Source organism: Momordica charantia (assembly GCF_013281855.1).
Source record: "Momordica charantia cultivar OHB3-1 chromosome 4 unlocalized genomic scaffold, Mcharantia_2.0 BLBB01000004.1, whole genome shotgun sequence".
Lineage (NCBI taxonomy): Eukaryota > Viridiplantae > Streptophyta > Magnoliopsida > Cucurbitales > Cucurbitaceae > Momordica > Momordica charantia.
The window spans coordinates 3,286,344-3,314,168 of record NW_028275162.1 but is presented as its reverse complement, the minus strand read 5'-3'; the positions used below and the strand labels follow the sequence as shown (position 1 = coordinate 3,314,168).

The 27,825-nt window shown below is 36.2% G+C and overlaps 5 protein-coding genes across 6 annotated transcripts; 4 read left to right on the top strand and 1 right to left on the bottom strand.

The window, feature by feature from the left end:
* The first annotated feature begins 671 nt into the window (after positions 1-671).
* LOC111007917 (Calcium-binding EF-hand family protein) lies at positions 672-4,499 on the top strand. The gene is made up of 5 exons (XM_022280463.2): positions 672-1,196; positions 3,024-3,320; positions 3,473-3,694; positions 3,785-3,913; positions 4,009-4,499. Exons 1-5 carry the CDS (start codon positions 936-938, stop codon positions 4,216-4,218), a joined length of 1,119 nt encoding a protein of 372 aa, XP_022136155.1. The 5' UTR covers positions 672-935; the 3' UTR covers positions 4,219-4,499.
* A 2,598-nt stretch (positions 4,500-7,097) lies between these two features.
* Positions 7,098-10,638, top strand: LOC111007571 (COBRA-like protein 4). The gene is made up of 6 exons (XM_088122400.1): positions 7,098-7,408; positions 7,763-7,842; positions 8,175-8,628; positions 9,058-9,217; positions 9,899-10,161; positions 10,277-10,638. Exons 1-6 carry the CDS (start codon positions 7,159-7,161, stop codon positions 10,558-10,560), a joined length of 1,491 nt encoding a protein of 496 aa, XP_087978526.1. The 5' UTR covers positions 7,098-7,158; the 3' UTR covers positions 10,561-10,638.
* A 5,016-nt stretch (positions 10,639-15,654) lies between these two features.
* MTN1 (methylthioadenosine nucleosidase 1) lies at positions 15,655-19,303 on the top strand. Its single transcript, XM_022280623.2, has 8 exons — positions 15,655-15,890; positions 15,995-16,058; positions 16,249-16,340; positions 17,143-17,249; positions 17,711-17,785; positions 18,086-18,160; positions 18,724-18,816; positions 18,894-19,303. The coding sequence occupies exons 1-8, from the start codon at positions 15,794-15,796 to the stop codon at positions 19,089-19,091; spliced, it is 801 nt and encodes a 266-aa protein (XP_022136315.1). The 5' UTR covers positions 15,655-15,793; the 3' UTR covers positions 19,092-19,303.
* Positions 19,304-19,431: 128 nt separating this feature from the next.
* Positions 19,432-22,064, top strand: LAP5 (Chalcone and stilbene synthase family protein). Its single transcript, XM_022279977.2, has 3 exons — positions 19,432-19,822; positions 20,725-21,136; positions 21,242-22,064. The coding sequence occupies exons 1-3, from the start codon at positions 19,630-19,632 to the stop codon at positions 21,822-21,824; spliced, it is 1,188 nt and encodes a 395-aa protein (XP_022135669.1). The 5' UTR covers positions 19,432-19,629; the 3' UTR covers positions 21,825-22,064.
* Positions 22,065-22,633: 569 nt separating this feature from the next.
* Positions 22,634-27,317, bottom strand: A/N-INVB (Plant neutral invertase family protein). 2 transcript variants are annotated; one of them, XM_022280471.2, is made up of 5 exons: positions 26,974-27,317; positions 26,180-26,636; positions 25,240-25,671; positions 23,574-24,132; positions 22,634-23,123 (listed from the first exon to the last, which is right to left on the bottom strand). In XM_022280471.2, exons 2-5 carry the CDS (start codon positions 26,612-26,614, stop codon positions 22,828-22,830), a joined length of 1,722 nt encoding a protein of 573 aa, XP_022136163.1. In that variant the 5' UTR covers positions 26,615-26,636; positions 26,974-27,317; the 3' UTR covers positions 22,634-22,827. The 2 variants fall into 2 exon arrangements, with proteins under 2 accessions (XP_022136163.1, XP_022136161.1); XM_022280469.2 differs by having other exon boundaries at positions 26,778-27,316.
* Positions 27,318-27,825: the final 508 nt, after the last annotated feature.

Sequence of the window (27,825 nt, the reverse complement as noted above, 5' to 3'; positions counted from 1 at the left end):
CTTGGCTATCTCAATCTCAAGGTCTTAGTAGTCAACTTGGCCATCTAAGGCCTTTTAGTCTTGATGACCAATTTGGCGACTCGACTAGATTGGCTTGGACAAGTTGGTTAGATCCTTATTTTCACTCCTCATTGTAATAAATTGTTTAATAAATAGATGATATATATGTCAATATGTGCATTAAGACACTAATATGTATTAAACTATACCGGTGGACTTTTTTAGAACAAAAAATATAGGATTGAAAATTTTAACCTTCCCTAGAAGAATAAGATGTCTTTAAGTTCTTAATCGCATGCTCTCTAACAAACTACTTTTTCTTAAAACACATTTTATGAAATAGTTCTAACTAAAATATTGATGTATTTACTTTCTTAAAAGTTATTTTAAATACGGGTCGAGTTTGTTTGGTTGTACTATATCTAAAAACAAATCTATAAATATCAAAATACCATAAAATAATTCTTAATCGCCCTATTTATTCACACAATTACATGATTATAAACAAATTTAATTATTTTTAAAGTAATTTTTATTTGCTACGAACCTACGAGACATTAAAAAAGAAAGAGAAAAAAATTTCTGACACTGTAAAATAAATTGGATAAATATCATTCAAAGCTCAAAGCCCAAAGCTCCATCACTATCGAGTTGACAATGGTCGATTTCTGAGGCCAACAACAAATCCGTTTCGGAGTACGAAAGCAAACAGAGGGTTCCATTCGCCCCTTCTTCACAAGCTGCCATTTTTCTCTCTGTTGCATTTAAGGCCAAGATTGAAGATTCAGTGAAGCAGAACCAGCCAACGACCCCATCACCACCATTTCCAATACCCCTTTCTCTCTCTCTCTCTGCTCGTGCGACTCACAGGACTCACGCCAAAAGCTCGCACAGTTCACAAGACTTGAGAATCCAAAGCAGGGTACCGGAATTTAATGGACGCTTCTGCTTCAGATTCATCTTGCCCAATGAACAGAACTACAGGACAGGTTCTGGACGGTTCAGAAATTATGGAGTTGGTTGCCAACAACCAAGTCTTCGCCTCTTTCGTCGACCATAAGTTTCGCGAGCTCGACACCGACAAAGACGGCAAACTTTCCCTCAAAGAGCTCCACCCTGCTGTCGCCGACATTGGAGCCGCTCTCGGCCTACCTCCTCACGGCACTTCCCCTGATTCTGACAACATTTACTCTGAGGTTCCTTTCGCTTTCTTTCTTCTAATTTTCCTTCTCCCCTCTTAACTTAAGATTAGGGTTCCCCCCCTTTTTTCTTTTTACTAGATTTTGTAGAAACTTGGATTCCTCCTGGAAATTCCGAATGCGAATTGGGTTTTTCTTTTTACCCTGTTTTCTCCATTAGGTTTTGTAGAAACTTTGATTCCTCATTGGGTTTTTCTTTCTACCCTGTTTTCCCCATTAGGTTTTGTAGAAACTTGAATTCCTCCTGGAAGTTCTGAATGCGAGTTGGGTTTTTCTTTTTACCCTGTTTTCTTCATTGGGTTTTGTAGAAACTTGGATTTCTCCTGGATTTCTGAATGCGAATTGGGGTTTTCTTCTTACCCTGTTTTCCCCATGGGGTTTTGTAGAAACTTTGATTCCTCCTGGAAACTCTGAATGCGAATTGGGTTTTTCTTTTTACCCTGTTTCCTCCATTGGGTTTTGTAGAAACTTGGATTTCTCCTGGAAATTCTGAATGCAAATTGGGTTTTTCTTTTTACCCTGTTTTCCCCATTGGGTTTTGTAGAAACTTTGATTCCTCCTGGAAATTCTGAATGCGAATTGGGTTTTTCTTTTTACCCTGTTTTCCCCATTGGGTTTTGTAGTAACTTGGATTCCTGCTGGAAATTCTGAATGCAAATTGGGGAAAAGGACAAGAACTGCCCCCCCCCCCCCCCCCCCCCCCCCCCCCCCCCCCCCTGTCCAGTTTGTGCTTTCTGAAGCTGGTGATTGCTTTTCCTTTTTTCATTTCAATAATCTAATCTGAATTCAGTTTTATATTCTTTCTCGAACCTCTAATCTTGGTAATCCAATCATTGATGAATTCCCTTCCTTCTAAATGGTCATTTTGGACACTACTGGGTTTGAGACCACCATTATGGTTATTAAACTGGAGAAAACTCTATCTTTTATATCAATAAATTAATCCAGCTCAAATGATAGAAGACAAGAGGACTGAAACAGGTTCCTGGTGTTTGTGTTTGAATGGTCCATATTTATGTCCAAACGTGCAATTGGGGAATATCTTCTGAGTTTATGAGTTTTTAATGGGGCCTATTTAATGCGAGTCTTGAATAGTTTAATGATAATTTTTTTATTTGTATAATCGAGACAAAGATCCCATTTAATTTTACTCCATAAGCTTTGGACCGTCCAAATATTATATAATAGGGTAATGCATGATGTTTGTTTCTTTTTATTTTTCTTAATGCCTGCCCTTCACAAATATTGCTTTTAATTTGGTGATTGTGATGATGATGATTTAAGCTTTAGTGGGTGATGATCATTTTACTTGCCCTTCTTGGTCTACAAAACAAATCATATTTTTCCATTTACAGATAGCTTGAGAAGCATCCAACCTCTGGTCCAACATGGCCGGTGGGATAACATTACAACTTTCTGGCTTCCTTTTTCAGTTCATCTTCTCTTTTCTTTTTGACTTTTTTTAGTCACTTTTGCTTTTCTTCTTTTTTGTTTTATTTGATTCTCGTTAACAAAGTTAGAATTGTCAACATCTGACATCATTAATAATAAATTAAGTTTCCTGCTCCAATAATTAAGTAAAAGAAGTGGCTGGTCTTTATATAAATAGTTAGCCCTTTTGTTGATAAAACTGTTCTTGTTTTCTAATTGTCTTTTCTAAAACATGTTACGCATTTTTGGTTCAAGGCAAGTTGTCCTGCTACTTATGACTTTGCTTCCTTGAGTTTAATATCAAATATGTCTTCTTTAGTGCAAACAGTCTCCATTCATTGAACTCTGACGATTTCTGCTCTGGATGGTGTTTTTTTTGGGGGTGATATGTAGGTATTGAATGAATTCACCCATGGATCAAGAGAAAAGGTAAGCAAGACTGAATTTAAAGAAGTTCTCTCTGATATTCTGCTAGGCATGGCTGCGGGGTTGAAGCGAGATCCCATCGTCATACTTCGGATCGATGGCGAAGATCTTCTTGAATTCATTAATGGCCCTGCCTACGAGCCTGAGATGGTTGCCATTTTCTCACAAATCGAGCTACCTGACAGTTCGCTTCACGATTACATTGTTAAAGCTTTTGAAAATCTTACTGTGGAACTAGGGATGCCTCCTCCTGCAGACCCCTGGGTAAGGACTTGAATTTGAAAAGAACTAATAAAACTGAGTTCTTTTGTTCTTAGCTGAACTGTGACTGGAGAGCATGAAAAGGCATAAATCCCCACTCAGTTTGGCTAGTTTACTCTACTGATAGTAGTTTTATGACTGAAATTTGTTCTTAGGTTATGAGCGATATAGTCGAACCAGCTATAGAGTCCTGTGCTGCGGGTGAGAATTGGGACGTACCCGTCTCGCAAGAGATATTCTTGTTGGAATTCAAGAGAGCTGCAGATCATGTGGCTCAACGCCTAAAAGAGCAGCCTGTTATTGTTGCTCACAGTGAGAATACCTTTGATGGAAGTAGCATAAGAAGACTGTTATCCAAAAAATTTGAACTGGACAAGGTAGTATTGTATTCGAGTACTTTTTTCCAACAGTCCTTGCTTGAATAAGATTGCAGTACTTCACCCATCATAATTTGATCCGTTATGCAGTCACTTAACGCCGCGCTTCAGAGTGTCCCAAAAGATAAAACTGGGAAATTGCCAAAGGAACATCTGCAGTTGGCGCTGGATATGATTGCTCCATTAGCGGGTTTACCTCCGCTCGGCGCCCTCGATCAGGTTACAAAACAGTCAATCTAACATGAACATCATGCCTAATTAGCGTCTCACCAAAACTGATGTTTGGTCTGGTACAATCTAATCTTAATCTGCAGATGGACAAGCTGATGTCTGATGTATTCAAGATGGTGGATGCGGACGACGGGAAGGCGGTTAAAGAAGACGAATTCAAGAAACTACTGACAGAGATTCTGGGGGCAGCTATGTTGCAGTTGGAAGGCAATCCAATCTCAGTTTCTTCAAATTCTGTTGTGCACGAGCCTCTAGCCTGTTCTTCAACACTTTTGACACCATCCTCGCAGTAAATCATATAAAGGCAGTAGCAGAGCTATTCTAAGGTAAAGAAACCACATAGAACTGCCATAAGTTATATATAAATTGGGGACTGGAGCTTTTCAAAGTGCATAGAGAGAAAAAGGGAATGAAGCCAAGCCATGGCTTGTCTGTCATATTAGCTTAGAGTTGGTTCCTTCTTACAGGGTGAAAAATGATGCTCTCTTCAATGAATGTAACGTATGTATCAGATTTGTTGTATTATGTTATGAAAGATACTTTATATATATGAGAGCTATTCAGATTCTCTTTATACATTGATCTCCAAATTTCCTGCTTGAAAGCTAAAACAAAACGGGGGTTTGATCCATTTAAACATAGTTTAGTGGATAAGATACCCTCTTTCTCAAGCTCCTTGTCGGATTCAGCTAACTCTCGGCAATGTAGCTCCTGGAGGGAGGACGGTGAGGAAGAGGAAGGAGAAGGATGAAGGCGATTAGGGCCAATTGTTTAGGGTTGTGGTCCCGAGATTTTAAGGAGGCGATAATGAAGGCGATTATGGTGACGATAGAAGGGATGTAAACTTAAATTACAAATTACATTCTATTGCTTGGGCTTAATTTTAATTTAGTCCCGGGGAAATTTATTCTTTTAGTTAAACTTCATAAATCATCTCTATATTCATAAATCATCTCTATATCCTTTCTAACTAGATTGATGTTACTAGATCATTATCTGATCAACTTCAATCTTTTTATGTTCGCGAAGATCTCAGCCACTCGAATTTTCGATATTCCTTTTTATTTTTCATCAAACGAATGGTCCTAATTTCATCACATGTCAATTAAGCTTTTCTTCGCGGAGATCTCAAAGAGGTTGTCAATTCTAATACAAATGTTTATAGAAAAATTAGGTTGTTGCTAGGATTTTGCTCCTCATCCTTTTGCTTTTTTTGTTTTGGGTAAACTTTAGCATAGTTAGTTGATATAGCCAAATAAAAAGAATTTGTCTTAAGAATAAAGAAAATTGGGAGGTATATAGAATAAATGGAAGCTTTTAAAATTTTAGGAACCAATTTAAAATTAAGTCAAAGTCATGGGGATTGAAGTGAAAAGATGTTAAAACTACGACGTACCTAAATTATAGGACCAAATTATCGTAAATTTACATTGAAAATAGGCTAAAAATGTCAAAGTCTTTCTAAATTTTATTTTATTAGTTTCAAAATTTTAATTTTAGTTCTCAGAAAATATTAATTTTGATTTTTATCCATAGTATTAAATATCTATCGACATGTCAATTGATATGTTTATATGTTCATAGATTCGACATCAAGAGAGGTAAAATAAAAAATTCCCATAATATTTTTTTAAAAAAATCGACAAAATATGAAAAATATCAACAAAATTTTACTAATATAAACGTAATATTAATATTAATTATTTTTAACTTATTTTAAAATGGTAAAAAATTATTTGTAATTTGAATATTTTTTTATTTTTATAAATTTTTCAGAAATATCCATCAATATTGACATTTTATCGATATTTTCATTGACATTTCCATGGACATCGATATCTAAAACATTGTCTTTATCATTATTTTTAATAACACAACTTAGAGCATGTGCGTGACAACGTGGAAGTGGGTTGGTTGAAGTAAATCATTACTTTATTTATTCAGTAATAAAATAAAATAAAATAACTCTTATTTATTGGTTTACTTATTTTATATATTTAATAAATATGGGAATGTTATTATATTAATACTTTTTTAACTTAAGCCTTTATCCCTAAACATTTCAATCATTATTTTGGTATTCAAGACTTTCACAAAAATTTGTTTTAATCTTTATAATTAAGTTTTCATATTTTAGTTAATTGCAACCTTAGGTTTAGGGATGGCGAAGGGGGCCGTGATCCCCATCTCGTTGGGGATTTTTTCCTCATCTTCGTTCCTTCATCGAAATTTTTGGTATACAAGATTTTGAGACATGACAAATTTCAAATGAATTCCATTGTTTGCCACAACATGATTTTGACCTAGATTTCAAATCTAGTTTTTATGTTAAAAAAAAAAATCAAAATGGTCGGATTTTGGAGGATTTCCTAAAATTTCAAAATAAATTACAAATTTAACATTGTCATATTTTAATGTCTAAATAATAAATTTAGATTAAAAGTTCAAATCACTAAAATTTTTATTTTATTTTCATTTTCAGAAAACGTCCAAAGAAATTTAATTTATTTCATTTCAAATCATTTTTGTTCCAAGCAAGATAAGGAATCTAAAGTAATTTCTTGGATTTCAAATCACGGAATTTAAAATCATTTCTTAAATTTTCTTAACGTCAAAGAGAGGGCAAATGTTCAAGTTGGCAAGTCTCTTACCCTATTAGCACGATAGATTTTATGCTTATCTCTTATTATAATGTAGTGCAATGAACTTAGGAACAACAGATTTTGAGCCCCTTTCTTTTTATTAGTAAGATAGGATGGGGCTTTTTCGGGGACTAGCCCGCTTCCCATTGTCCGGTGATCGTTTTAGATCGTATCCGAGCAGCTCACTCCCAACCTTCATTCAGTCGTCAGGCTGCAACTGAACTACAGTGGCTTCAATTCGAGTCCGAGTCCCGAGCTGGCTGCATCGGGGAGGGGTAGAAGCAATGGATCGAGTGTATAGATTAAATTTCTTCTCGTCCTGGAATCATCTTGGTTAACTTCTAAAGTCTTGGCACCTATAAAGGGAGCATTGAACAAGGTACAATACAACGAATTGTGCACATTTTTTTTTCTTCTTTTAGTAACCTAGAGCGTGAAATTTGAATCTTTAATCTTTAAAGCCAATAAATAACGTCTCGACCAAATAACTACGAGCTGAGTATAAAGAGGAACCGAGTCAACATCGCCTAAGCTCACTTCCAAACGCTAGAAGGAATTATTCATTTCCATCCAAACAAGAAACACCTAGCAATGATCAACCAAAACAACACTATCTTCTGCATTCCCCCCAATTACTTATCTTCATTCAAATCCCTTATCATACATTTCCTCCCAAAACTAGTTTTTGCAAACTTCCAATGTCAAACATTCCTTTTTGTTTATTCAAAATTACCCAATCCCAACCGGCATCCGCAGCTGAGAAACGACAACCATCACCTTTCAAACATCTTCCGTCGCCTGCTGCAATGGAGCCCCGATCACGACACTTGGCCTCTCAAAGGTTACATCAATCGATGTTTTCTAGGAATCTTGTTTGACTATAAGCTGGATAAAATGGGAATGGAGCTTTCTAGACTCTGAAACCCTTTGTGGGTAGGTTTATTCTTCTTCAAACAAACAAAATGTCAATTGGGTCGGGGTTTGATTTGTCTGTAATTGCTTAGTTCATTTGCTGGTGGAAGGGAAATGGAAGCAAGCCCTTCTCATTCTTTTGTTTCATTGTTTTTGGTAGCTATGTGCTTTTGTTTGGCAGGCATCTTTTCTTGCCTTCTTTAGATTCAATTTTCTCGTGAAAATATGCCATTTTCTTTTTGCTGTTTGATTGATAACTTAAGTCTTGACATATTTATTGCAGATTGTTATGATCCCTTGGATCCAAATGGAAACATTACGATTACTTATGATATTCAAACTTGGACAACTCGTGGATATGTGGTGAGTTTAATCATAATGCTTGTGCTATTTTGGTAGGCTCCTGTTTCCGAAACTTTCAATTGAAGCAATTACCTGTCGAGTTTATGCAATCGTACTCGATGGTTATAACTTGATAAATGTGTAAACTACTCTAACTGTAAACATTAGACCACAACCTTTAGGAGCGCTATGAACTGTTGCTATCTTTTGTTTAAGTTGAAGGTTCTCAAGTTGCAACTGTAAAACTTCATTATTGGGTAGTTTCTTTTGCATATATTCAATGGTTTTAAGCATTTGGGTTTGTTTGGAAGATGGGAAAGTTATGAACTTTCTGGCGGATTTGTGATTTCCAGGCGAGGGTCACTGTCCAAAACTACTATCAGTTCCGGCATGTGGAGAAGCCTGGTTGGAAGCTGGGGTGGACATGGGTGAGGGGTGAGGTAATCTGGTCGATGAGCGGTGCTTTTGCAACCGAGCAGGGGAATTGCTCGTTGTTCAAGTATGACACCCCACACTCCTGCGTGGAGAGCCCTATGATTCTTGAACTCATGTCAAAGGCATCACCAGCAAACAGGTCGGACGGTTGCTGCAACGGTGGTGTTCTTTCTTCTTGGGCTGTTGACCCTTCGAAGTCATTCTCTTCGTTCGAAATCACAGTGGGGAGCTCGGATGAAGATGGCAATGAGCAGCACCCGGCCAATATTACTCTGATGGCGCCTGGTCCTGGTTACACTTGCAGCCCATTTCTGGATGCTAATCCAACAGTTTCTTCTGTCATTGATGGCAAGAGACAAGTTCAGGTTTTCAGTAAGTTAATAAGATGGCAATTGCAATGCTAGATAAAACAATGCTATTTCTATTAGCTCAGGAAAACAGCCCAAATAGTGGCACTCTCTGCTGATTCTAGCCTCTGTGGTGAGTAGAAACATGCTCGGTTTTTGAAACCCATCTCTCATAGGCTACACATTTAGCTTTGCATATCTCAAATTTAGAGTTTTTTTGCTATACATTAGGCTATGTATCTGTTGCCCAGAGTTGAGAAGTTTAGTTTTGCGGGTCATGTAGTTGCTGGTTACCTGCATATCAAATATCGGTCGAACTTCTTAACTTTAGGTTATATGATCCTAAACCCATGAACTAAACGCTCCCTAAAAGTACTGGTTGAAATTCCTTCCTCATTTTAGGAAACTTCACCCAAAATCCAAGGGCAGAAGCTTGACTGGTGTTATTTTGCAGGAACATGGAAATCAACATGCACTTACTCCATGTTTGTGGATAACAAGACGCCACTCTGCTGTGTTTCACTCTCAACATTTTACAGTTCCACCATCACACCTTGCCCAGCATGCAGCTGTGGATGCAGAAAATCAGACAAAAGCTCTGTTCAGTGCATAAGGTATTTGCTAGCTTCAATTTTTACTGCCATCAGTCAATGGGATTTTGTACTTAACTTATGACTTCCATTACTATGTAGCATACTTTCCTGTTACCATGGTAATTAAACTGACCCAAAAGAGCCCGTGGTTCGACTTTTAAAGAGAATCTTTAGGAAGCCATGGTTGCAGTGGGCGCAAGGACGAAGTCAGGACAGTATAGTACATTGTTATGTTTTTTTTATAACCGGGAGTCGGAGCTTTGCTCCCCTATATCCAAGGGCGCCCGCTCGAAGGCCTGGACCTGGGAGACATCAAAGGTTTTTTGCATTAAGCTCATTGGAAGGTTGAGACCTCTAAGTCATGATGACTAAGAGACCCTAAGTCTTTGCCAACCAGGCTACCCCTTGCCTAGTATATTGTTATTATATTTTGGTTTTTCAATATGTGTGTTCTTTTCTCTTTTTCTTGATTTCTTGAGTGTCCGAACCAATTTATTTGCACCTTGACTAATCTCACTTGGCAACTCTAGGGTCCTATAGCATATAGCTACCAAAAATTACTAGGAGTTTGTACTAGGTAAGTGGCCACCATAAGATTTGAACTCTTGCCTCATGTCATCAGGTCAACCCACAATAGTCTTCCGCTCTTCTCTCCTTTTGACTCTATGTTTTTCTTACTAATACACTCCTCCCTAACACCAGAGAAGAATATCAGTTACCGACAGCAGATTCTGCCGATAATCGTGCCTTGGTACAGTGCTCGGATCACATGTGCCCGGTTCGGGTGCATTGGCATTTGAAGGCAAACTATGTCAACCATTGGAGGGTGAAACTCACAGTTTCCAACTACAACTATGACAGAAACTACTCAAACTGGAACATCCTAGTCCAGCATCCAGGCTTCAACCAACCAACAGAAGCATTTAGTTTCAATAGCTCACAACTTCCATCCTTCAGATTTGGAGGTACAATTACACTACACAGTTCTTCAGAACAACGACGTTATTAAACCCGGTCGAAACGGCTATACTCGAACAAAGTTTCGAGTAAAATGATGTGGGTTTTATTGTGTGTTTGCAGATGAGTTGGGTCTGTTTTGGGGCATAGAGTACTACAACACAGAGCTTGTACAATCCAGTGAAGGCAATTTGGGGTATGTGACAACAGAGATTCTTCTTAAGAAAGATTTAGAATCATTCACATTAAGAAATGGTTGGGCCCTTCCAAGAAGAGTTTATTTCAATGGAGATACCTGTGAGATGCCTCTACCTGACACCTTCCCAATGCTTCCAAATGGGATTTCCAAGCATAGCTTCTCACTTTCCCTCTTCATTCTCCTCTTTTTGAACCATTTGTTTTGGTGAAAACTTGAAGTGTAGTTTGGCAACTTGGCCTGTTGAAAAGTTTTTGAAATCTGTTTTTTATGGACCTAGTAAGAAACACGTACGGTGCACGTAGAATCTTGTAGTTCTAAATTAAAGTAAAACAAAGTGTTTTTTAAGTTTATAATATTATCATTTTAAAGAAAGAAAGTGATTATATATAAATATAAATTCAAGGTATGATATTGTTGTAATAAAAGAAGATGATGAAATATTAGCATGGAAAGTAAGTACAAATTTGAAGCGTAAGAAATATGAAAAAGCACCGACGTGCAAGTTTTTTTTTTTTTTAATGAATGAACGTTCTTAATTTACCTCTAATTTTCTTGATTATAAATTATTATATTACATTTTATCTTTGTTAAATTGTGTGACGTTAAATCATTGAGTTTGTTCATTCTAGAATGAAAAGAAAAGTAAGAGTGAGAGAAAGAATAAACCCTAAAAGGTCCAACTTGATGATATTGAGAGGGATAAAAATTGTTTGTTTGCCCTAATTTTGTAAAAATAATTACAACATTTCACATATATGAATCAAAAGCATCACTTTAAAAAATAAATAAATAAAAATCAAACTCATAAGCATTCTTATTATCCAAATTATGAGAATAATCGAATTTTGCTTTATTTCGATTCCATCGACCACCATCTTGACACATCGTACTCTAGAATTTCTTTCAATCTGAACAATGATAAATTTGGGAAAGTGAACCGATGCCATCAACTCAGCTCTAATTTGGTTTCTCTTCACTATCAATTCTCCTCTCGATCACCCATATGTGCATTGTTGTTGTCGTTGCTAAAGCAAGAGAGTAATCTTCATACTTTCACACCACTTGGAAAATTTTCCACTTTGTTTCATCCACCACCTCTTGATTTTTGGTTGGCATGAGAAAGAGATGACACATATTTATATATGGATTGGAAGGGGATTAGGAATATGAAAGGATTAGGAGAGGGTATGTGATAATTGGAAGGGGGTTAGGAAGATGAAAGGATTGGGGGAGGGTACGTGGTAGATGAGAGGAGTTAAAAAAAATCAATGAGAAAGATAAAATTAATGAAAGAATAATTAACAGAGAGAAGATTAGTAAGAGAAAATAGGGGAATTTAGAGGGGTGATATCGTGAGAGAAGAGATAAATTTAGAGAGAGAAAGTTTGTATTTAAATGACACAATCGCCATCAAAAGAAAAGTTAAGAGAGTTATATAGAAGTTTCTCCTCATCCCACCTTTTATATATACTATAGATTATATGATCGGATGACTTGTAAATGTTAAAAGTTATTTAACCAAATAGACTCGCAATTGTATTCACATGTCAATAAGCATGTATAACTCATAAAACCGAACTTTCGTTGAGAAAAATGAAACAAAAAACATAGGGCGTTCAAAGAAACGGTCTTTGCCAAACTAAAAGAATGAGCTTCATCCAAGTGAAATCAAACCTAACCAATAATAATAAAAGACTTCAGACACTGAGGCCCAAAAAGAAACGCCGAAAGGGAACATAAGCTCAAACATCCTCCTCGAGCTCTCAACCTCTCTAAAAAGCATGTTTTTTCTTTCCGTCCATAAACCCCATATGAATATAGTTTCTAAATTTCATTTTTGAGAAATGTGATCGGATGACTAGTAAATGTTCAAGTTATGGTATAAATTGTTGCAAAAAACAAGTCATTCGTGGAAAATTAAGAAAAATATGACAAGATAACTTTAAAATAAAATATTATATTAAATTTTCGTTTACATGTTGACATTTATATGGACATAATATAAAATCATTGACATTAAATTCCCATTCGAGGGAGACAAATATAAAAATATCAATAAAATATTTAAAATTAATAAAGATTAACTTATTTAAAAGCAGTGAAAAATCAGTGAAATGCAATTTTATAATTTTTCAGAACTTGATATTTCATAAATATTCCTAGAAAATTAATACATCGACATTGTTATTATATTTAAAACTTTGAATACAAATAATCAAATATGTCATTTTTAAATACATTTTAATAATCGTATTTACACGGTAACTTAAATATAGTTTAAGTGGTCTTGACCTTTTTTTTTCTCTTTTATGACTTAATTTTTGAATTTTCACTTTTATTTTTTTCTTGTTGCAATGTAATATTTTATTTAGAAAAAATAGGAAAGTGATTTTATTTTAATCTCTAAATTAAAAATCATAGGTGAAAGGGTATATTGGTAAATTTCTGAAGCCGATGTGATGATAGTGTTTTTTTTATTTGAGCACGCAATCTGCGGGCACTCGCGGTCATTCTTGAATTTTGAAACATCGTTGACTTTTTGACTTTTTGACTCTTGTCTATTTTAAGTTTTTAACCCAATAATATCAAATCTTATAGAATTATATATCTTACGAATACCATGTCACATTGCATTATAATATTTATAGACTAAAATGATAAATAATTTCAAAGAAAATATTAAAAATAATTTTAAAAGTTCAATTTGGCTCGTGGATCGGGATTCTATGACTTAAATTTATATTTGTCGGATGAAATTTGTTGATGCATGAATTCTGTTTCAATCTCCGACGTCGATAGTTTCGACGAACACCTGCACATAAAGGAATCTATACAGTAGTGTGGTGCTAAGTCCAACACACTCCAATGCCTAAATCAACAAATAATTTGTTGAGAGAAGCAAAAAGTCGAGTCATGGGAGCATATCTCACACTTAGATCTCTCCTCTTATTTACAGAGGAAGTTTCCTTAGGTTGATTTAGGAGGACTAGCTTGACGAGGTTTGGGTCGGTTCGAGTTTGGCTTGAGATGGTTCGACCTAGTTGGTTTGACCTAGGTAGCTCGACATGGAAGTTTGATAAGGTAATTTCACACCTAACAAATTTTTTAATAAAAATATACGTTTGTTTATTTATATTTAGTTTTTTAGTTTCAAAAGGTATGATTTATCTCTTAAATTTTACCAAATAAGTTTCAGTTAGTTATATTGTCATTACTTTTTCAATAACTATAATAAATGGATTGTTTGACATGTCTTTTAAATGGTTTAAGAAAGACTAGAAAATGTTGTTCCTAAGAATAATGCGTTTAACCAACTAAAATCACTTTTGAAAAAATTTCAAAAATATTAGTTTGAAAAATTCTAAAAATATATAAAAATGAATTCTTCGAGTTTCAATTTGTACAAAGATTGCCCCTCACCTATGTGTCCGACTTCAATTTGGACAATTACAAGAAATTTAAGAAAAGTCTCCTATAAATGACTTATAGAATCCGACTTGACACCAACTTGAGAACGCAAATGTCTAGCCTAAAATCCACTAATTGACAAGTACGAAACGTCAAATGGTAGAACAACGCTTCTCAAACTAGAAGTTCAACACCAGCTCGAACTAAGTATTAACTTAAGTTTTTGAGTGTACATGAACGAGTACAACACTAATAGGGATGGCAAAAAAAACCTACGGAACCTGACCCGATCGGGTCTGGGAATCCTCCGTTTGACCGAGTACGGGGTCAAACCGAGGATCCTAATCGGGGTCCCTGGTGGGGACGGGGCAGGGGCAGGGATAGGGATGGGGGGAGGATTCCCTGCTCCGTCCCGCCCCGTTTAATATTTTATTTTATTTTTGTCTTTTTTATATAATATATTAATATATATAAATTTTATAAATATTTTTTAAACTTTAAAAAAAATAATAAAAAATATATTAGCCATTTTTTCTTGACTTCTTATACTAGTAATAAAAAATAAATGAAATTTGAAAAAAAATAAAAAATATATTTTAACGGGGATGGGGATGGCCCCACAGTCCCGTCCCGTCTCATTGCCATCTCTATACACTGATGCAACATTTTGTTTGTAAGTCGCCAGTTGATTGATCTAAGAGCCCACCTTAACTCAAATACGAATCAAATATCTCGTCAAGAATCCTATATCAACGAGTATAACCCTAGCTCAATCTCTGACCCAATAAGAAAGAAAAACATTTATTTTCATAGAATGACGTTGAACAGAAAATAATTATGTGCGGACAATGAAAATGGTACACCAAAATTGAATTGAACTCTACAAATCGGTGGGTCCCACTTTTAATGTCAAGACAAAGGGTAATATGTCAATTGCCGTCCACGACTACGGGTCTCCGCGAGCCTATAAATATTTCTAGGAAAAAAATATATACCGAGCCTATAAATATTTCTAGTTATGTACATTTTAATTTGAATGTAACAACATTAATGATTTATATTTCTATTAAAATATAACATAAGTTGGGGATTTCAAACATTTGACACAAAAAAAAAAGTTATAAATATCTTAACCATTACACCAAATTCAAATTCACATAATAGGTATTATTTGATTTGTCTTAAAATAATATTTTCAACTCCATTTTCGTTCTAATTTACCGCACCATCAAATTAATGGCTAAATTAAATTTGTACAAAAAGTTTGAAACCCAAATAAATATTAAAATAGAGTACATATAAAATTCGAGTAAGGACAAGGTTTTTTGGGTCGAATATAAAATTTCAACCATAACATATACAAACGTAATATGTTTCTCAATCAAATAAGTAAATAACTATCTTAAAATACCTATAAATAATTAAATCTACCATAATCCATCAGTCTCTTGACTAGAGGTATGTACTAATTACCACTGAACTATGCTCACTTTGACTTATAAATAATTAAACTTAACCTCACATATCAGCTTAAACATTTGTATTGATTAATAACTTAACTAACTAAAGTAGAAATTTAGAATGTGTATTTTTTCGTAGGTATTTTACTTTCGATAAGTTTGCTACTTACCTCAACAAAATATCTTAAATCAGGCAATTTAGTATAGTCAAAAAGTGGATAAGATTTCAATTTTTTAAACCTAACATGTCTAACTCATTCAAGTAAACTTAGCAAATAAAGTATGATATTGAAAATTTTAAACGAAATCAAAAAAAAAAAAAAACAAAACAAAAATGTGCCAAGATAAAATTACATATTTAAGATTTTTTTTCTTTTCTTTTTTTGGTCCTTTAAAACAACCAATTGAAATTCCAATAGAAAAAATGGTACTTTGCCTTTGAAACAGCCGCCGTTGGGGCTGTTTTTGTAGAGACTCTGTGCCACGTTCTCTACCATTGAGTCGCACGAAAGTCCCCCGATTTTCCTTTAAATTGGTGCAAAAATCTCGCTCTCTTATTGCTATTGGATCGCCATGGCTCTTCCGAACGAGATTTCGGGCTCTGCAGACGAATCCATGGATTCTCAGTCTCACAACAAGCGCCCAATTTCGTCTATTCTCATCGTAATTGGTAACCCATCTTCTTATTTGGCCGTCTTCTTCTCTCTACTTGTGATTTTCTTTCTTAGTTTGTGATTTCGACTGTTGGGTTGTAATTTAATTTGGCGATTTCAGCTATGCAGACCGAAGCGCTTCCTCTAGTGGATAAGTTTCAACTAACGGAAGATCTCAACTCTGTGTGAGTTTTTTTTTTCGTTCTTGTATTGCTTTTTACACTTCATTTTGGAGGGATGTTGATTTTGATTCTTTTTTTCTTTTTGTTTTGACTATTGCCTTACGTGGTCTTGCATTTTTCTTTACTGCAACTGTTCAACATTTTTCTTGCTTGTTGGTGTGGACTTTTTTAGATGAAATGCTTGATTGTGCAGGTTTCCTAAGGAGGTTCCGTGGGTTCGTTATCATGGGACTTACAAGGATCTTCAAATTAATTTAATTTGGCCTGGAAAGGATTTGGCCTTGGGTATGGATAATTTATCATTGGTTACCCTGTTTTCTTTGATTCAAGTTCTTTCAGTGTGATCTCCATGGATTATTAATGTTAACGATGTATAAACCATTACAAAAACTGACCCTTAGCAGCCCTGTTGGTCCTGTTCAAGCTATGCTATTTTCTCTAGCACCAACATTTTTGTAGTCACCTAATGATTTACTCCCTGATTATTTCACTGTTAATCCATGAGAAAACTGAGTCTAGCCTATTGTGCCTATGCTCTGCATGTCTTATTTTTACAGTTCAACTAGCTTTCATTTTGTTTCCTTTTAATCAATTTCTCATAAACCAAACAAAGCCTCTCAATAGCACACGATCTAGTTTAGATTTACTTGCTGTGGCTGTAAGTGATGTGTTTATCATGTTTTTGCCTATGAAGTATAGATACCGAGTTTAACTCTGATAATGTGTTTGTGTCCTTAACACTTTCATTACTTGTTGGACACTTGAACTATAGCTATGGTACTAGAGCATTGATTTTTTTTTTTTTAAATGACACTGTAACATGGACATAATGTGAAAAGTTTGGGAAAAGTGATGAATTTTGAATGAAACTCATCAAACTTTTTGATTTTTGATTATCTATCTTTAACAAGATTTGGAGTCTTGACATGGTTCTGCATGTTGTTAGACATCTCTTCATTGTAATTTTTCAGATTTTCCTTTAAATTGGTAGACACAGATTTTGTCTTGTGTCTGGTATTTCTTTGTTTTGTTCACAGAAGTTACAATGTAAGTTATCTGTTTCTCAATTCCTCCAACTACCTCTCAGGAGTTGATAGTGTGGGAACAATATCGGCATCTCTCGTAACCTATGCTTCTATCCAAGCATTGAAGCCAGACCTCATCATTAATGCAGGCACTGCTGGTGGTTTTAAGGTATGTATATGTCTTGGAAAGTAAGATATTTATTGGTATCATTGTTATAGTTATAACCGTTTTGCTTCATCATGCATGTACTGTTGCCTTGCAACACTCAAATTTGTTTTCTGTAACCTTAGTTAAAAGTCAAAAAAGAGGATCAAACTAGTGGTTTCCTTCATGGACATGTAAATCCTTTTCTTTTGGGGTTTTCATTGACTATCCTTTTGTTTTCCTTCCTTCCCCCATTGAACACTACTTTTGACATTCAGCCTCAGTCCTAGTGATGTCCTCTCTTGTATATGCTTTTCAAATTCAAGTAGCGGTTGTGTTCCTCTATACATCAAATCTTGTTAAAGTTTAAGGACTAAATAGATACAACCACCAAACTAAATTTGTAATTTAACCTACTAATAGTTGTGAAGGATTAAGGATATTTTTATTTGTGTTTGACTGATGGCTGGGTTGCATGCTACCAGGCGAAAGGAGCTAGCATCGGTGACGTGTTTCTGGTATCCGAGTGCGCTTTCCATGACAGACGTATTCCTATTCCAGTAAGTATTATTTTTCCAGAGTCGAAGGGGCAAAATCTACACTTCAGTTGTCAATTATCTTCAAACTTTAACGGATTGATCATGTTTTCTCATATTCTGAAATCGAGTTTATATGTACAAGTTGAGAACTTTGTGCTCTGTCTACCATGTCAACATGTGTGATAATCTGATGAATTTGTTCGTGGTAGATGGAGAAGCACATCTTCTCCTAAGTGATGTTGATTTTCTTACTCATCAGTTCTGTCTTACAGAACTCTGTCATTAAAATCCTTTTCTGCACCAATTTCTGTATCCCTACAGGTTTTTGATTTATATGGAGTCGGATTGAAGCAAGCACTGTCTACACCCAATCTCCTTAAGGAACTCAATCTAAAGGTGACTTTCCTTAACTACAAATTAATTAGAGTTAATGTCATGGAATATTTATTTTCTCAAAGTTTGATCATCTACAGCATTGGTTTATTTTGGCATTGTGATGTTTTGAAGTAGACAAGTTGACTTCTGATATTTTGCCTGGAAAGTATTTCGAGTTTTCATTTCAAATAGCTTTCGTTTCGATGCTGAACTGCAAAATAATTCACCCATAAGGATCATTGCATGAAGATAGATGTAAGGCAGGCACCGTGACTCGATATATCTCACATCGCTCCCTCTACCTCATTTTCGTCCCATTTTCCCTAATTTTAATTTGAATCTTTGTGTAGAAACCTTCGTGCTGTATTAGAGTTTTAGATCATTTTGGAATGTACTAATCTTGTTTGTGTAATAAGCCTTAAGTTTTCCTTGTTATTCTGCATTCTATTGCTGTACTCTGAAAAAATTTGCTCAACTTCTTCCATCAACTTCTATTGTGTAATTTTTCAAGTTTTATATGTGAAGACTTCTATAGTTATATATTTTCGATCACCTAATGTATCTAGTATTGTTTCTTCCATCAGGTCGGTAAATTATCGACTGGAGACTCACTAGACATGTCCGCTCAGGATGAAGCATCGATTACAGCTAATGATGCCACGGTCAAAGATATGGAGGTAAAAGTTAAAATGTTGATCAGTAATCTGGTGTTTGCAAACATCAGGTCTCTAACTTTTTAAAGTTTGAATTTCAGGGAGCAGCAGTTGCCTATGTGGCAGATCTATTCAAAGTTCCTGCAATATTTGTAAAAGCTGTAACCGATGTCGTCGATGGTGATAAACCAACTGCAGAGGAATTCTTGCAGAATTTGGCTACGGTTTCTGCGGCGCTGGACCGAGCAGTTACGCAAGTTATAAATTTCATCAGTGGAAAGTGCATTGCTGAACTTTGATGCTTCCTACCCACATTTTTTTCCATACAATACAAGATATTGATTGGACAATATGTGATGTACAAGAGTCAAATAACACACTGAGGATGTATACATTTGGAAATCAGATCATGTACTCTCTATTTTGTTGTATGGTAAATGTCTTTCGGCCAGCCCGAGCAAGCGAACCGAAATAGCATTTGATATTTGCCTCTATATAGAGCTCTTTTCCACTGGATATTTTGCAATGTGACTGATGAATTTAAGAACATGTTAATTCAACTAGTCAACTGGACTGCAAATTCACCAAATGAACACTTAACCAAATCTCTACCTTATTACCACACACAGCCTACATGAACGTCCTGTTTCTCAACTAATTAACATTCTAAAACCTTCACTTACTTTCAAATCACATGCCTTCCATTATAGAGTTTGAGCATTCAAACTTTCTTTCTAGGTGATGAACAGGTAGTACAACTTTATATATAGCTTTGTTGTCCTTACAAATTGCAGAGTAAGAACCGTTTGATTCCAAAGTTTCTTTGGAGAGCTGAAAATGAAAGAGATGGAAAACAGAAATGGGGCAATGGGAGCTTCCAAGGGAAAGGCCAGCCCTGGTAGAGCTACAATTCTGGCTCTTGGAAAGGCCTTCCCTCCCCAGCTTGTCCTCCAAGACTACCTGGTTGATGGGTATTTCAAGGACACAAGCTGTGATGATTTAGACCTCAAGCACAAGCTCACTCGACTCTGTAATTTTAAACTTTCTGTTCTACTCTCTCTGTTTGTGTGCGTGTTGGTTTCCCCTAATAATCGTTGAATGTAGATTTGAAATTTATAAGTTCACTAATAAGTAATAATTATCCCGTGGACACATGAGCAATCCAACCCGTAGGATTTCCTTTTCCTCTTCCCATTCTGACTTCTGTAGGTTTCCCGGTAATAGGGAGATCCGCGAGAACTCTTACCCATATTTTACCATTTCTTCGGAATTGTCCGATTATAGCCCGACGCGCTGCTTCAATGGCTCGATATGAAAGACGACCAGCTCTACAACTTTTAGTGTCATATCTTCCAAAACCAAGTTGTGTACCGTCTGGTTTGCAACCCCTACTACATTTGCCTTTACAATATTTACTATATTTCGTACGTTTCAGATATAACACGTCCTTTTTTTTTTATATGAAATCCACACTTTGACACCTGAGATTCCATAACGAGTAGATACTTCCGCAGGAGCATAATCGATTTTCTGGTTAAATACATTACTATAAGTTATAGGATTCAGAATACCACATTATGGGGCCTCCCATAATTTCTCGGTATGGGGAGTTCTTAATTTTGAAATCAAAATAACGTTTCAAATGTCAATGATCTGAAAAAATTTGCCAATACTTGACTGAATATTCGATTTGGATAAAACCTTTTAACTCCTAAGAAGATGATTTTTAAAGAATTTTACAGGTACACTTTATCATTCTCTAGATGCCCTTCTCCTCCATCTGAGTTTTAGTTTGCATACCTGAGATTTAAATAATAAGAGAACCACTTTGTGATGGTGACCTTTAGAGGGAGCAGATATATCTGCCTGCACTTGTAAAAACTTCCTCCTCTTAACTGAATTAACTGTCATTCCTCTGATGGCAATCCACAGGCAAGACAACAACAGTCAAAACCAGATACGTGGTGATGTCAGAAGAGATCCTGAAGAAGTACCCAGATCTAGCAATGGAAGGTCGAGCAACCATAAAGCAGAGACTGGAGATCTGCAACAAAGCTGTGACAGACATGGCCATTGAAGCCTCACAGGCTGCCATTAAGAACTGGGGAAGGTCTGTTTCAGACATTACCCACTTAGTCTATGTCTCATCCAGTGAAGCTCGCCTACCCGGTGGAGATCTCTTCCTAGCAAGGGGCCTTGGGCTCGCCCCTCACACCCAACGCCTCATGCTTTACTTCATGGGTTGCTCAGGAGGCGTGGCAGGCCTTCGAGTCGCCAAGGATTTGGCTGAAAACAACCCTGGAAGCCGAGTTCTACTTGTCACCTCCGAAACAACCATCATCGGGTAACACTTTGACACTCCCAAAAAGCTATTGAATCTTCTATTATCATACCACATTATATAACAGTTGTTCTCAAGATTTAAACACAAATATCAACTTCTTAACAGCTACAAGCCACCGAGCGCCAATCGTCCATACGATCTGGTAGGTGTGGCGCTATTCGGGGACGGGGCTGGAGCAATGATAATAGGCGCTGACCCTGTTCTGGGCAGTGAACGGCCACTCTTTGAACTCCACAGGGCAACCCAGAAATTCATTCCCAACACACAGAACATAATCGATGGGCGACTATCAGAGGAGGGTATTAGCTTCACAATAGCAAGAGAACTTCCCCAGATCATCGAAGATAACATCGAGAGTTTCTGTGAGGCATTTCTTCAAACAGTTGGGCTGCACGAGAAAGAATACAACAAAATGTTCTGGGCAGTGCATCCAGGCGGGCCAGCGATACTGAATAGGTTGGAGAAGAGACTCGAACTGTTACCCGAGAAGCTGACGGCGAGCCGGCGAGCTCTGATGGACTATGGAAATGCGAGTAGCAACACGATCGTGTACGTGCTGGAATACATGGTGGAAGAGAGCTTGAAGACGAAGATGGGTGGGCGGGAAAATGAGGAATGGGGACTGATTCTGGCATTTGGACCTGGGATTTCGTTTGAAGGGATTTTGGCGAGGAATCTGGCCGTCTGAGAGCATATTTTCTCGTCTCGATTATCAGTCTGAAACTTCGATTTCTGTTTATGTTTGCTGCTTACAAGAAAGCTTAATGGAGGGATTGTTTTGCGTTATATGTTGCAGTGATTTTGTTCTTGCAATCCCAGAAAGAAATGGGTAATGGGATTTGTTTGTTTCTTCGATCTCTTTCTTCATTGCATCAAACCCTGTGCTCCGCCAAAACTTTGGAATGTTCATCCATGTTCAATATTTTTAAAACTTATGAACCTAAGAACTTTAGATAAATTATTTTAGCTAATTATCAAATATTTTATTCTTTCTTAATCTTAAATATATATTTTTTCAGTATTTACATTCAGATAAAAAAATAACCTTAAATTATTTTAGCTAATTATCAAATATTTTATTCTTTCTGAAAAAAGAAATATATATTTTTTCAGTATTTAGATTCAGATAAAAAAATTTCAATATGAAAACATAGAAACTGTAAGTTTAAATCTCCACTATTTGTTAAAAAAAATAATAAAAAAAAATCCAACTCATTCTATAGAATTCCCTATGCTTTTAACAAATAATTTATTAACTATTTCACTTTACCTGTTTTATTTTTTAAAAATGAATTTATTTATTTTTTACATAATTTTCTTATTTCCCGTTCTTTAAAATTGTAAATTAAAAAAATATAAATTTATATAAATTTTATTTTTTAAATTAAATGTTCAACATTTTTATATTAAATTTGTTTTTTTAATATTTATTATACATTTTGTAATTCAAAAAAATAAAATAATACTTTTATTTATATTTAAAAAAGAATCGAGTACTGGTAACAAAAGAAAAACTTGATTTTGTTATTCACACAATTTTAGAAACGTTCATACAGAAGAGAAAGAAACAAAAACACTGCCAAACAAACGTGTCCTTAGATTTCTGTATTAGCGATAATGTTCAACTAAGCACTAATTAACAAAGTAGAAGAGGAAGAAAGTAGAATCATCACAAGCTTCAAAAAGAAGCACTAACAAGTCCATGAATGTGACCTTTTCATTACAGGCTTCATCTGCTTGTCTTCCTCCAGGGACACCATCCCTGAATGAGAAGGGTCTTCCAGCATCATCTTTGCCACCAAGTAACCTGCAATCGACCACGTTTGCAGCTTCCGTGCCTGTTTTCCGACAAATCGCCCCAGCTTCCCATCGTAGTATTCCGGCCAGTTGTCTTTCAGCAGCCTCATTTCAGCCAGTTCCAGTGCGCGTCTCGCAATTTGGGGTCGACCGGTCTTGATACATGCAGCTGTTAGAAGCCATAGAAGAACTGCAAGCAAAGCATTATTATCAACATGTTAGGATCCCAAACAACATTGAAACTATAATGTAATGCTAGAAAGAGACTACGAACTACTGACATAGTCAGCATGAGTATAGCTCAGCGGTTAAGACATTTTGCTCCTTCCTTAGAGGTCGGAGGCTCAATCCCCATCCTCACATTTGTTGTATTAAAAAAACGAACTCCTAACTAATTACTACTACGCCACTACTAGGATCCTAGTAACATTCTCAATATATTCCCATTAATACTCTATTCTATCACGGCGGTGCCAATATCTGATCTAGCTTCAAAGGTCAGAGGACTCGGAGTTATAGCAATGATCTGAAAACTTCTGTAGATTCTACACGTCATAAGGACGAAGTCTCATAAACAAGTATATAAATTCGCATACTTGAAGTTGAGTTTCAAATGTGAACTAAGAAACCAATACTCTACCTGGCCAAGAACCACCATTGTGGTAACTCCATCTTGTATTTTTCGGATCACATCCAGTTATGATTCGCCACTCGTGGCTTTCAATGGCAGGGTAACAAACCTTCAACGGCATTTCTCCGACTAGTTCTTCCCACCGTGATTCTATAAGATCCATAATAGCAGTGGACTGTTCTGGTGTTGCCAAGGAGGAAAGAATTGCAATGCAGTTGCCTAAGCAAAACCAACGGAAGTCCATTCTTGCAGGACTGACATTTCCAATAAAGTAACCACCACGAGTTGGCATAAAGTCGAAAACCCATTCGGGAAGGGAATCGGGTATAACGTTGAACTTGTTCACAGCAGTATGAGAATATTCTTCAGTTTTATATCGGTATACATCATTCAGTTGCTTTAGGTCCAGCCAAAAGTAACTTCTCATGTGATAGCTCAAGGCGTGAAGCCGTTTTGTGATTCTTTCTACAAAGTCCTTCCCTTCATGGTCTTGCTTAAGCAAAAGCAAAGCACACCTTAAAGCCATAAAGAAAAGAGCTTGAATTTCAATTGGGTAGCCATACACACCCTGAAACCAATGATAAAACCAGTAAGAAATAAGAAATGAATGAATAATAATCATGATTACAAGACTGCATAATGCATACAGTCCCTTTAGTTTGCATTGGCAGGATATTCATAGTAAAAAAATACAAGGTACTGTTAACATTGTCTTTAACGAAGCCTATAGTCTGCCAAAAATAAGAAGTACATCATAATGAATTCAGCCAAACAATGTAGATAAATAATTTTTAAATTTGAATCCCATCGTGGTCCCTGAACTTCTAAGATTTTTTTCCATTATAGTACCTCAACTTTCACAATGTCTATTTTGATTTTGATGCTTTTAAGTTTATTCCATTTTGATCCCTAAAATTTCAAAATATCTAATCGAGTACCTAACTTTTAAAAAATAATCATTATGGTCCTCACATTTATTTTAATTTTAACAAATGGATCTCATAACTTTGAATATGTGTAATAAAGTGCTAACTCTGTATATATATTGAAGTCACCTAAGTTGGTAGAGACAAGTATTGGGTAAGATTGAGTGGCAAAAATAATAGCAAGAACTTAAAGGGTCGTTCTTTTTTTAAAGTTCAAGGTCTAAAATATACATCGGAAGTTGTGAATATTAATTTTTTTTTCCACCACTATAGCTATTCTTCCCTCTTGACAAATTGGAAGAGTCTTATGTAACCCTTCTTGGGCTTTTGTAATTTCATACATCAATGAAATTGTTGCTTACACAAAAAAAAAAATATACATCGGTAGTTCAGGGACTAAAATAGTTGTTTTTAAAATTTAGAGATTAAATAGACATTTTGAAAGCTCAAGAGCTAAAATGGGGCAAACTTGAAAGTTCAAAGATCAAAATAAGGTTTTTTCTTCTTTGAGAATATCATATTATAAATGTAGGGATGAGGGTTTGAATCCACCTCCTAGGAAAAGCAAAAATGTCTTAACCGCTCAGCTATATGGGATTTAAATTTTAAACCATAATTCTAACAATTGGGATCATTCCACAAACAGATTGCAATATTTCAAAGTGTCTCCCCAGTGAACTTCAGAAGTCAGGCTCGAATTGCTAGTTTCATTGTTATATCTTAAAAGAATAAGGTTGAAAGAAACGCACCATTCGTCTATCAATCATGCAGCATCCATCGGCACAGAGAAGTGTAGGGAATGTGTCGAATCCTTCCGAAAGACAGAGACTCAAAATAAGGCGCATTCCCTTCTGACATTCTGGTAGTTCAGCCAAGGACGAGTCACCAGTGGACTTTGTGTATGCTCTAAGCAATATAATCCACCAAAATCCAGAGTCAACTGGAGCAACTCTTCCTATTGCACTCTCTCCAAAATCTGCTATTAAAGTTTCACTGTTCCTCACTGGATCATGAAGCACCTTGAAGCTAGCAGGCATCACCCCTTCTCCAAGCTGGAATCTGTCAATCTTCTTCTCCCATGATTGAAGCCGAAGTGTCTTTAAGATAAAGTTCTTTACTATTTCAGGCTCCCCATTCATCAGAAAAGCAAAGGCACTTGGAACAAAGTCTCTCACAAACACCTACACAAGGAAATAAAGTATTTGTATGTCGCCTTTCAACCTTCTTGTAAGAGATAAAAGAAGGTAAGGGGGATCCATGAAAAACTAAACAATTATCAACAAATCTTAAGACACAGACACGGTGACACGTTAGTTTGTTTATTCTATTTAACAATTATTCCACACATGCACAACGAGTCTCGGACTTGAATTCAATTTGTTCAACCAGATTGCGAATGTCTAACAAATGTCGGGAGTGTCGAATACAAATAATTTGTCCAAACTAAAGTGTTCATAGGTCCATGTCGTTGCTATAATTTATAGTTGCTTCTTTTTAAAAATGCACAAGTGGTTGTGAGTTCCAACGTTTTAACAGATAAAATATTTTCTGAACCATTGTACAAACTGATTTTCTACCAATTTATGCAATAGGGTAGAAGCAAGAACAGAGACTTCCCCCTACATTATAAACGCAGCCAAAGAAGGATTGAGCAATGAATTGAAGTAATCATTGAAGAAGTGTTCTTACTTGATCATAGTTAAGATTCTCTTCAGTACTGTCCAATGCAGCAATAGTGCCGACTGGTTGGCCACGGAAATGGACCAACGAACGCCTCAAAGCATCCCAAGCTTCAGCCACCATGGGATGCTGCTCGAATCCATTCTGTGATCTCGGAGTATTGAAATCCGATTTTCTGCCAGGAGATGGAGTTTGATCACTAATTTCCATCATTCGAGCGAAGTTCTCCGAAGAAATTTTCGACGATAGCCGCGGGGAGAAACCAATCGCCAATTCCCCAAGCGATCTTTCATCAAACGACCTCTGTCTCTCCATGTTCAGCGCCCTCGGCCTATTCAATAACTTCGAAAACTCAGTTTCTTCAATCTCATTCACTGTCAATAAGCCATCGTTGCTTCTCGCATTCCCGCTCTGAGCCGTGTTCGATGAGGAGGAAGCGGACATTTCTTCAGAACCTAAAACTCTCCTGCAAAATTTTCATTCCTCGTTTCATTAAACCACAGTTTAACAAACCCCTAATCATAAGATTACAAACAGAGCATCAACATCAAAACCCAAGAGAAAAACAACCAAATGCAAACAGATTAAGAACGAATTTCTCAACCACCTTCAGAGATTAAAGAAACGCAAGCTCCATGCAAGACTGGAAAACACAGAAAAATCAGGCGGGCCAGAAGCAGGCCCGTCGTCGACCGCCGCAACGGCGCATTGGGGTGTAATTAAGAAGCTACCCACATGGGAATGGGAACAGAAATTCCAAAAACAAGCGCAGGTGAATCATGGAGAAGGAAGAAGAGAGATACCCAGATGGTGAAACGCCATCAGGGGTTGCGACGGCCGGCAATGGCGGCGGAAACGGCGACCCAGAAGGCGGAAAATACAGAGAAGGGTCGAGAGTGAAGTGCAACAAAAATGGAGGAGTTGGTTTTGGAGGGGCAGAGGAAAAGGGGGCGTTTGTTACTTGTTAGGTAGAGCACGTGTACGGTTGAAAGATCCAAAACGTAATTTCTTTTACGGTTTCAGAAGATTTGTTGGGTTTTTCATTTGTTCTTCCATTTGGACCTCTGGTTTTGAGTTCAGAGTTACAGACAGGAAGAAGGTGGAAAGTGAAAAGGGAATAATGGCGAACCATTGGACTCTGAGTTTGTGACCGTCCATTTTGTTGGAATTGCACCGCTATCACCTCTATTAAATGCTGATTATGTTGCATGTTTATCAACCATTACAGGGGAGAGACATTCGTCAATCTTCTTAGGTCTGGATTTACTTCGATAAGTTATAAGATATTGGTACATGCTCGATTGATTCATGGCCTAATACGTCACCCATTCAAATGACTTAATTTAAAAGAGATTAATGAATCAGTGTGACGGTCGTAACTTACATGATCATATTGCTTTCTCTATGTAAAAAAAAAAAGAAAAAAAGATCATATTGCTTTCTCTCCCTTGTAAGCACAAGACAACATTAGTTAGAAATTAGTTCATAAAGTTGATTGCAATTGATCAGCGACTTTAAGGATGATAATAGGTGTCTAATTTAGTACCAAACTTTTTAGTATTTTAATGTTGGGTTCAATCTATTCAATGTTTAATCATGTGTTGATATATTATAGATTGATACCAAATTGATAGGTTGAGAATTTATTAGATACC